Consider the following 11,673-nt stretch of genomic DNA (forward strand, 5'->3'; position numbering starts at 1 on the left):
TAGGGGAATGTTGTAGGCTGTAGGAGAATGTTGTACAGGGGTGTGTTAGATAACTTTTGCTCTAAAATATATCTTATCTTTGATAACTAGTACTCTGCTATGCATTTTATAAACCGTTGACTTAGACTAATAAATTTTTGTTTTTTGTTTGATGATAATTCCTTCATCTACTCTCTGATTTCTGAGAATTGGATGTTATTGATAAGGGTAGATATTTTCAGATACGAACTCCTTATTCTCTCTCTCTTTCACCCATTCATTCTCTCTTTTCTTCTCTCTCTCTCCCCATTTTTGTTTGTCTTCCTACAAAAGTAAGACAATCCTTCTTTAGCAACTCTAAAATTTAGTTACTCAATTTCACATTCATTTCCTGCTCATCTAGGACAGTTCATTGTTGTAGAGGACCTCTGAGTCTGGATTGATGACTTGATCACCTCCATCATCTGCTTTCAATTCGATTTAATAATCATTTGGAGGCTATTCGGCATTGTGTGGGCTGCAGAGATAGATGCAAAGATGATTATATTGGCTGGCTCAAAGCCTGAGGGGTATATTTGCCAGCCACACTTGCATGTGAAAGCAGGAATCTGAGGGAAAAAAACTGTTTGAGATACAAGGAATAACCTCTGTTGGTCTGTCTTTTTTTTTTTTTTTCCTTGATTTCCTTTATCTACTCATTTTCATGGTAGACGCAGTAGATATTGGGAGTAGAGGGGAAAAAAAAACTAGTCACAATGACTCATAAAAGTCTTATGAGTTTTCTTTGTCAGAATTCTCTAAAGCAAAATTTTTGATTAAACAAATCACAAAGGTTTTCTCATTAAAAATCATATAGAAGCTTGGAAGGGGGGAAGGGGGAAATGGGAATTCAAAATCAACTTGATTTTAGCTCTGAAATGTCCTTTCTACCTTCTGTTTTTGCCCATTAGGTGGATGTGGTAGCTTATATAATCATAATTATGGGCCAAAAGAGCTGTTATCCTTCATATCAGAGAATGTCTGTGAGAGAACTGAGGGTAGTAGGAGATCAAGTAGTCAATCGTGGGAACTGAGAGAATCACACTGACTCCATCTTTGACTCAATTCTGAAGCTAGTTTAGTTTCTGTTCAGTTCTGATTTTTATCTTGTAAGAAAACTTTATTTAATTGTGGGAATTGAAAGAAAACCTCATTGCATTATTCGAACCTAGCACTCTATGGCTAATAAAATGGACTATCTTTTCTTGTGGCTTGGAGATCCATAATCAGAGAGCTAGATTATGCTGATTAGAAACTCAATAGATAGAAAGATTGATGTAAGGAATTTTGTAACAACTGCACATTTCAAGTAAATCATGGATAATTTTTATCTTTTGTTATTGAAAGGACCAAAAAGGACATCACTATGTTAAAGTCAAATTATGGTGTGTTCGACTATGACTGATCACACCAATATAAGCTTGTCATGCTTTACAACAAGCCAGACACAAATAGATCATGGGAACATTTGGGGTGGATTCTCTAACTTTGTGCATTTCACAATTCTTTTAAACTATTTCAATTCTGCTTTGCTTATAGAGGACAGAATCTTCTTTGTGAGGGCACATCATATTGGAAGGTCTTGTGCAAGTATCTCCCAGGTCATGCAATCAGTTCCAAAATTCTTCAGAGAAACTTTAAGAATGTTTCTCCTGATCCCCATGGGACTGCTTCCCTTGTGTGAGTTCTGCACAATATAGTTTTTTAGGCAAGTATACACTGGCATTTGAACAATGTGGCTAGTTTTTTGGAGTTGTGTTCTCTGCAGTAGAGTCTGAATGCTTGGCAGTTTAATTCCAGAAAGGACTTAAGTGTCCAGTAATTAATTTTGCCAGGTGATCTTCAGAATCTCCCTAAGACAATTTAAATAAAAGAGATTTTGGGGTGCTGGTAGATGCCAAGGTTTCACAGGTGCGATGGGAAGCAACCCATATGTCTTATCTGAAAAGTGGTCTTGTACAGATGAGCTACTGTTTCCATATTCCTTTGATTATTTATAGATACTTGGGGGAGTGAGTAGGACATTCTTTTTCTGAATTCAGGGAATTGTGTCTTTTCATTTACTTTCTTCTGCCTAATTTAAAAAGTCCCTAATGTTTCATCCAATTAGAAATTAAATTACCTAATGTTAGACTGTTTTCTTTTAATTAATTGGCTTTATTTGATTAATTGTTTTTAATAAATACAGGTCTGTCTTCTCTCTGTATTTGGGGTCCAGGCCTAAGATGAGGAGGTCTGGTTTGACTTTTTTAGGCAATTGGCATACATTGCTTAATAAATGGATATACTTGAACCATTGAAACTTTGTTTTCCTCAGTCATTTAAAGTTTCACCCGCCACATTCAGAAGTAGGAAGAAATAGTTGTGTAATAGGTTTCATTTTGACCTTCTCTGCCATTGTGATTTTATAATTTCCACTGTTGTCCAGCACCCAAGACCATAAGTCTTCTGTAAGTCTTTCTCATTGTGACATTTGCAAGTCTTTGTCATCTAAACCCGTACTAATAAATCTACTTTTATAGTTAATCAGAGCACATAATTAGTTCAGAGGTCATAATCTGAAGCAAAGACATTTAATGAAATATGATGGCATGAAAAATAGCAATCTTTTTTTCAGCCCACAAACCTGGGATTTTTTACAAATCCATGTATCATCAGTAAAAAGAATGGAGATCTCTAGGGAAAATGTAGAACGTCATGGACATGTGTGAATGACATACAAATAAAGAATATATGTGACTATCTGTGAAGGACACACATGAATGAAATACAAATGATCAGAGAAAATGTATGGAGAGATACAAATCGGTAATCTGTGTTGAGGTCATATGTATCCAGAGAGGCTTATTTCTCACACTGGGAGGACAATGAAATCCTCTTGTGATGGCGTCATGCTGATATTTCTCCTGGCTATAACTACTGACCTTGTGATCACTGCTTGGTTTGTGTCAAATAACTTTTTATCTAGTAGGGAAGATAATGTATTATCATATATGTATATATATATATATATGTATATTACAATGGAGATATGCTATAAGTGACACGAAAGATTATGAGCACAGAAAAGTGGAAGGAGAATTTATCTGATATGTGCACAGGGTGGTTCAGGAACGAATTCATGGAAAAGATCACATTTGACATAGACAGCTAGCCTCCTAGAGTTGTGAGGATCAGATGAGATAATGATTATAAAGAACTCAGCCAGGCACATATGAGTACTATATAAAATGTTAGCTATTGTTTTTTGATCTGAACTTTGAGAGATGGGTAGAATTAGCACAGGAAGAATGAGGAACCAATATAATGAAGACTGGTATTATTAATATTTTAATAGTTCAATGGCTCTAATTAAACACATAAGCAAAAGGATTAGAGTCTGTGTATAACAGGATGCTTCTTGATTGTGTCTTAGGTGCCAAACCTTCACTGCAATTGAAGAAAGTGCTGAACACAGTGGGTGAGCCTCCTGGTGCTAGCAAGAAACCGGTAGTAATCTCAAAGCTCAGAATACAAATAGTATCGTTTGCTCTCATGGAGTTAGACACTGAAGCAAGATGAAAATGAGAGGGAGCGATTTGGGGCATAATAGTTAAGCGTTCATTGTCTCTAAGCTAAAGTCAGCTTTTATAGAAGTTCCAATTTCAAACCCATCATCTGGAATGTATTAGATCCCCTTTGCTAAGTTCAAAGGTTTGTCATGGTTGTTGCTTTGACAATCCTGCTAATCTTCCAATCACAACAGGTGGTGAATCCTCTAATCTTCCTTCCCAGCCTTGCTAAAATGACTGTCAGTCAGGGCCAAGGATAGAGTTCTCAGATGGAGGGAGATATTAGATTGAAATTTGAATTTTGTTTTCTGCCTGCACCAGATTTGAGAAGTGTAGTGGAGAATGGGGGGCTTCAAAAGGCTAGTTAATTTGTTTAATTTCTCAGTTGAATAATACAAAGAGAGTTGATTGCATTGAATTTTTTTTTCTTGCTGCTACTTAAAAAATCAAAACCAAAGGCAGAGGCTTGAACCTTTCTAAAACTAATTACCACAGAGTGAAGATAGTCTATGAGATGCAGCATTTTATAGTATAATCTCACTTAACATAGTCACACATCTGGAACCCTGGAGCCATGGGGTTTTCCTACTTGGCAGTGATTAACTCTGTTCTATCTCGGGCATCTTTACAATTTATCTCAGGAATTATTGAAGTACACTGCTTGCCATTTTCAAGCACTTATAAACTCAACATGATTTACTTAAACACTAGGTAATTTATACCTAGGGAATTTTCCTGAATGTTATTTTCAACCATTTTTTTCCTCTCCTACAACTGCAGTTTTCAGTAAGAAGAAATAAAAAATTTTTCTAAGAGTTAGGTTTTCCTGTTTGACTATCTCTATCTATCTGTCTGTCTGTCTATCTATCTATTTACTTACTGTCAGAAGTTCTGTCATTAATTCAAACCTATATACTCATTTTCTTATAGTTATGGGTTAGAGGTAGCATGACTTCTAGATTTCAATATGTAGATTTCAAATATAGACTCTCAAACTTTATTCTAATTAGTAGTTTCATCTTCTTTGCCACCAAATCTTCCTCTCAGAGGGGTCAAAAATAAATGAGACTAAATGCTCTAATCTCTTTTTGTATTTCAAGTCTCTTTTCTAACCCTGATTTTCCTCACCATCCTTAGGTGAAACTGCTGAAAATGGCCATAGTTTAGCCCAGTAGGAAGCTATGGCCTGGATAATGTACAAATTGGACAATTATCCCCTAGATAATCACTGTTATATTCAGTGTAATGGGAAAATATAGACTATTAAAAGAAGCGTGATATGCATATGTTAAATTTTAGGTTCCCAGCAATTTCCTTTTGAAAATCAGAAAATGTATGTTTGTTTATATTTTTCTAGTGGATGGTCAGTGAAATTATATTTCATTTTTATTATTCTCATAGTTCTGATCTCCAGATTCTTCAAACCCAGAACTGATTTTGGAACACCAATTACAGTTCATCATTTTTTTCTTTACATTAGCTGTTTATTGCAATAAGCAGGTTCTCCTTTAACAATTTAACAAACACTGAAGAGAGGAGGCTATAGACTTAATACTTTCTATCTTCTCTAAGACAAAAGTCCTTAAAACTGGAGATATGAAAGATTTATAAAGTCAACAGATTTCATTCCATTGTGGTACAGTGGAAATCCCATTAGTGACACTTCAGTGTGACCTTGGGGAAATCATATAGTCTTCATATAGTCACATATTTTTATCATAGATAAAGTGATGAACTTAAGTCAAGAAATGTGTTCAAAAACTTCCTGGAACGCTGATTAGCCATATGAAAGTGTGGATAAGTCACTTTGCTTATTGGTAATGTGGGATTAATATTAGCACCTACTTCACAGAGTTCTTGGGAGGAATAAAAAAGCATATACACACATATACACATATGCAAAGACATTTGTAAATCTAAAAATGCTCGTTATTATTATTTTCATATTTCTTCTTTGGGATCAAGCCTGACTTTATACTTTCACATTCTTGAATTTCATTAATTTTGCTAGTTTTAAAATTTACATTTATATTGTTACAGATATTGTACATATAGTTTTTTGATTTGCTTACTAGATTTTATATCAGTTTATGCTTTCTCATGCTTTTCTGCATGATTCATATTCATTATTTCTTACAGTATAGTAATAATCCATCACTTCCATGATTTACTTTGGAAGGATTATCTTGCTTGCTATGGCAAGGCAGAGTTATCTCCTGAGGTTTTAAGAGTCATATGAAAATTTGGAAGTCACCTAGGACAATGTCCTAGGGACAATTAAAGTGGCTCAGTGGATAGAATGTCCTGTCTGGAGTCAGAAAGGCCTGAATTCAAATCCAGTTTTAGACATTGTGTAACCCTGGGCAAGATAATTTGCATTTGTATGCCTCAGTTTCCTCATCTATAAAATCAGTATAATAACAGCACCTCTCTCCCAAGGATATTATTAGGATTAAATGAGTTAATAATTATAAAGTGTTTAACACAATGCATGAAATATAATAAATGCCATATAAACATTAGATAATGTAATTTATATTTCTATAACTATGATTATACATTATTTGTATATATATGTGTATATATAATGGCAAATATGTATATATACATATACATGGTATGTATATATATATATGTATGTATGTATATATATGCACTTGTATATGTTGGCTATTCCATTAGAAGATGAGGGTAGGGACTGTTTTTGCCTTGGAATTTAGCATAGTACCCAGAATTGCAAGCTTTAATAAATGTTTGTTGACTGACTGATAAGATTAGAAATACTCAATATATTTTATTTTTTTCCCATTTCCATTAAGTGCCTAGATATTCTTATATAGTATATTTTCTCTGGAACTCTTATTTCCTAATGTAATACATTTTTCTCTAAGTGGTATTTTCATTCTCACATTTCCCCTTAAAGTTTGTTTTTTTAATGCCTCTTCTAATTACATTCCTTTCCCTGACTCACACAAGGCTACATAATCCTTAGAATTTGCAGTATAAATAGTTAAGACCCCCTTCTCTATAGTTTTTGCTTTGTACTCAAAGAGATTCTGTTTTCCTCTTTATCCACCTCTGTTGCCCACCTCCTCTCCATGTAGAGACTTATAACATGAAGAAAAAGTGTGTAGAAGAATGTCAGAGGGCATTCCTACTTTTTATCTGTAGAAGATAATTCATTGGGTGCATACAACTTATTTCTTCTCTAGTCAGTCCTTTCTTTCGCTTTGTTGTGATTCTTTTCTGATATATTGTCTATTAGTTTCCCAAGAACATTCAGAAAAAGGATGCTAATGTGGTACTACCCTGTTTAGCAGCAGAGGGCACTGTGGGTACATTTTCTCTGGTTCTTAAAATAAACAGAGCTGGGGGAAGGAGCAAAAGTGTAGCTCTGTATAGAGCTATGTCTTTGTTGAGACTGATTGCTCCTCAAAATAACCCTCTTTCTTAATGCCATTCATATTTTTGTTTAGCAGAGGTGTGGAATGGGATGAAATGTTTCCTATCTCATCTCAGACCTAAGCACAGACATTGGTATATGGTGTGTTGGGAGTATACAAGCATACTTTAAAATCTCAAAAAATTTTTTTGAGTAATTTATACTTCATTCTCTAGTTTTTAATTAAAAAAATAATTTGAATGAATTTTTAGTTTTCTTTAGTTTATTTGATAAACAAAAATACATCCTTTATGATTCTTATTTGGTAAATGTTCTTAAAAACATTCCCAGTGTATACATCTGAATGAGATTTGTTACGTATTCTTATGCTTTTATACAATCTATTCATCCATTATCAAGCATTTATTAAGTGACTACTATGTGCCATGCCAGCTAGGCACTTGAGTTTAAAAAAATTTGAAAGTCTCTGACCAGCAGGAGCTTATATTCTATTGCCATGACAGTGATTTCTCCTTATTTTAATACCATAGATTTTACACACATTGATAGTCAATGTTGTCTATTTATTTGAGTATAGTATGGGGAAAAATATGAATCTGGACAACAATAGTGCAAATTTGAATTTCCTCAAGCCTAAATTTTGGAAAGTGCCCTTCCTTTGGTTACTGAGTTCATAGAAAAAGTATTTATTTAATTCCTTTATAAATATGAAGATGGGCTTTAGGAATGGCTTCTCAGAAATTCTTCTACTGCCCCCATTTTTTTCACTTGGAATTTCTTTCTTTCCCTCCTTGCCATTCTCCTTATTTCTCCACACCCTCTGTCTAGTGCCTGGGATTAGCCTTGTTCTCCTAAACTCACTTTCTACTTTTGCCTACATGCAATGTTATGGACTATTTTCAGTATCGGGATTAACTAGAGGTTGTAGAGGGTTGAGATGGGTAAATCCTCACATGAATGAATGCATGAACATTTATTGTGAGTCAGGCACTGTGTTAAATATTGCAGATTCAAATATAAAAAGAGAGGCGGTACCTACCCTCAAGGAGCTGACAATCTTAAAGGGGAAAGTAACACATAAAAGGGATAAGTGTACAAAGGAGTGAGTCACTTGTGACTGAGGAGTCACAGATAATGGTGAGTTGATATGTCAGGTAGTCAGTTGAGATACCCTGTCCAGATATAGTAGCACTTTTGATTTGATTTGATTTGAGATAGAAAGAGCACAAGGAAAAATATTTGAAAGTATGAAAATGGCAAGACATCCTGGTTTGGGTCACCAGATGACTTCAATAAAAGTGAAGCTAACACTTAGGGTTACTGGTCCTCCACCCAACTGTCCAGCCACCATTGCTGAGTAATAGCTGAAACTTCTAGTCAGCGAAAAAAAATACATCAGTCATTTTCTTGGCAATTTGGGAATAGGAGCTATTTCCATGCTTTGCTTAGAAAAGGTTTTTTTGTCAGCCTAGTTATTAAAAAAATTCGGAGAGATTTTTCATTTCCAAGTTATAGGCTTTGGTCTATGAATTCTCTTTCATTGCACTGTGTTCTCTGCATTATGAAATTATTATATAGCACATATTTATTCATTCCTTCTATAATATAAATATAAATATATTTATAAATCACACACATATATATAAATCTCTCTCTCTCTCTCTCTCACACACACACACACACACACACATATTATATATCACAACCCTGCTTGTGAGTTGTCAGGGCTGCACATTAAAGGAGCTGTAAGAGCTCATGATGGGGGTGTGACCTAGGTGAGTAAAAGGATAGGGAGAGGGGGAATGGTGGCACAGAGGACAGTCAGAACATAATAAAAATTAGAGCATTGGATTTCTCTAGGGGCAAGAGTAATCTCTAAATACAGGCAGGCAGATTTCTTAAAGAACTTGCTTAGGAATCCTTCGTAAATGCCCACAACTACAAAAGACTTTTCTATTGCCTACTATTCTATGAATATGGCATATGTAGTCTCATTTCTTTCCCCCTGTTTGTTGAGCTGCCACCTTCCCCTACACCCCCATATGGAATTTCATTATCTCCTTTTTCTATTCATTTTAAAACAAATTTTTAATGGCTAATAATTTTACTTCTCGTCTTGGTTTTACCATCTGGAGAATGAAGTAGCTGGATTTGATGATTGTTAAAAACTTTTTCCAGCTCTAAATTCTACAATCCTTCCATCTTCCTACCCAGAGTGTTTTCCTTATCCTCTGAACTTCCACCATACTTGAGTCTTTACTACATAGCTCAGCACCTCTACCCTTCCTTCTGACACATACTATTTGTGCGACCCTGTGTAAGTCACTTAATAGCTAACATAATAATTGCTAACATTTATATAGCACTTATGTGTCAGATATTTGCTAAGCACTTTACAATTATCATCTCATTACAATTAACATCTGATCATTACAACAGCTCAGATCTTCCTAACTCTGGGTTGGATGCTCTATTCTTTATTCCACTTACCTTGCCTAAACCTCTAGGTTCTTAATATTGTGTTACAAAGCAGGTATATTATTGATCTATCTTGTGAGAAGGAGTATCTTTCACCAAAGAAATGATCAACCTGGTAATGAATGATGATGAGATAATAATAACAAATCACATTTATATAGAGCTTTTAAATTTACAAAGTGTTATACATCTATTCTTTCATATAGTCCTCACAATAATCCTATGAATCAGTGTCATTATTCCCATTTTGCAGATGATGAAGTTGAGAGTCATAAAGGTTAAATGATTTGCCAGAATCACACAGCTAGAAAGTACCTGTGGCAGGATCCCATCCCATCTTCTTGATTCTAAGTTTTCTATCCAGATATTATGTAACTTTGAAGTGTAACATAAATGTCAGTTACATTATTTATTAGAATTCACTGTATCACATTTGTTGGCCACCTCTCTGAACAGACTGCAAGTTTGTTAAGAATGGGACCACTATTTTACTGTTCTTTCTATACTCCACAGCATCATGCATTGTGCTCTGTGTAGGAGTTACTGTTACTTAGCTGTGAAACAATGGATGCAGACATTAACTCCTAGTGAATTTCACTAGGCAAAAGAATTTGGTCTCTATTTAGTCAGAACTAAGATCACTGATAAGATCTAACTCCAATGCAACTCAAATTTAGCTCAATTTTAATTTAAGCTCATTCCATTTAAGCTCCATCCAATAACTCAATTCCATTTTAAAACCCATATTGCTAAAGTAGAAGGGGAATACTTGTTGATTTATAAAATACCTTCTGCTTCTAATTTAAGACTCACATAAGTAAATATATATTACTCATTATATTGAGAAAATTGCAGTTCCATGATCCATGTAGGTAAAAGTATAACAGCAATAGCTTCCCCAGGAATGCTTTTACGTGACCAATTTGTTGCCTCTTGATGTTGGCCTGGAGCGTTAACTTCCTACAATTATCTTGGCCCAGAAAAAGTTGCAAGTCTCATAGAGCTTTTGCTTGTGGACTAATGCCCACTCATCATTTTTCTTTCATTTGAATCTTAAATCATGTTCAGGACTTCAGAGATGAAAAATCAGCCTACCAACCTTTTGATTACAGAGCTCCCTCTGAACCTGGATATTGTATAAATCATTAGAATAATTATAGTTGAAAGTAATAGTTGCAGAAATGGAATGTGCTTGCCTTATTGGAAGCTATTTTATTTTATATAAATCATGAGGGTTCAACTTTACACCTGAATCTGGTTAGGTTAGAAGCACATTGAAGGTGACATTGGTGGAGCTTCAGAGGTATAAAGTATGATAAAGTATGTTATACAGTTTGGAATGGGTTTTGATTAGCAGGAATGGATAAAGGATAAATGGAGAAAGCATGTCTCACTTAGAAATTCAGTTGATAGTATTGTGAATTTCTTTAGCAAAAGTTTCTCTCTTTAAAACAATACCTTCATACCACTTCCTCCACTAAAAGAAAAAAAAGCTTTAAGACTTTTGGAATCCTTATTATGTTGTCCCTTCCACTATTCTTAGCTGTAGTGCACTATTCCTGAGATTTGTTAGCTAATCTCTTACTGTGATCAACAGTTTGTCAGACTCAGTAAACACTGTGTAGGTATATTAGTAATTCCTCAGTAAGAACATCAGCCACAAATTAAATAAACCATTGGTTGTGAATGTAATAGTCAAAATAAGCATAATCTATAAAATCAGTCAATGGTTAAATAGTCTGAAAAGACATAAGGTAAGATTTCATTAGGCAAATTTTGGATATTTCAGATTCTATTGTCTCTTTACATTCAAGAATAAATTGCAGAGAGAATAAAGAAAATTATTTAAAAAATACAACAAGAAGTAATTACCTTGCATGTAAAGTAACAAGTATTAAATCACGGCAAAGAAGAATCAGCTTATTTTACTTGGAACAAGAGGCCAAACCTTAAGTGACAAAGAAGAAAATAGGCTTGATATAGGGTGGAGGTTGGTGAGGGAACCTCCTATGAATTAAAGCTGAGTTAAAATGGAATGAGATGCCTTTTGTCCCAGTACTAATTTCACTATTGATATAATGCACGACCGAGAGTCTAAAGATTCAAGTAAACAATCCTTCTAGTGAATACATAGTGCTCTCAGCTAAAAGCAATTCTCAAGGTGGGTAGAAACAGTTCAGAAAGGCTAGAACAGGTAAAAGTCCCCTGTAAGAAGATTAAAAA

At 34.5% G+C, this 11,673-nt stretch overlaps 1 protein-coding gene across 1 annotated transcript in view; it reads right to left on the reverse strand.

The window, feature by feature from the left end:
* Window positions 1–2,911, reverse strand: part of CNGB3 (cyclic nucleotide gated channel subunit beta 3) — a 95,241-nt gene extending 92,330 nt beyond the window's left edge. The window contains exon 1 of the mRNA XM_051974290.1: window positions 2,874–2,911. Within this exon, the coding sequence (XP_051830250.1) occupies window positions 2,874–2,911 (38 nt within the window). The remainder of the gene's footprint in view (window positions 1–2,873) is intronic.
* Between the last annotated feature and the right edge of the window lie 8,762 nt (window positions 2,912–11,673).

This window comes from Antechinus flavipes, chromosome 1 (assembly GCF_016432865.1).
Source record: "Antechinus flavipes isolate AdamAnt ecotype Samford, QLD, Australia chromosome 1, AdamAnt_v2, whole genome shotgun sequence".
NCBI lineage: Eukaryota > Metazoa > Chordata > Mammalia > Dasyuromorphia > Dasyuridae > Antechinus > Antechinus flavipes.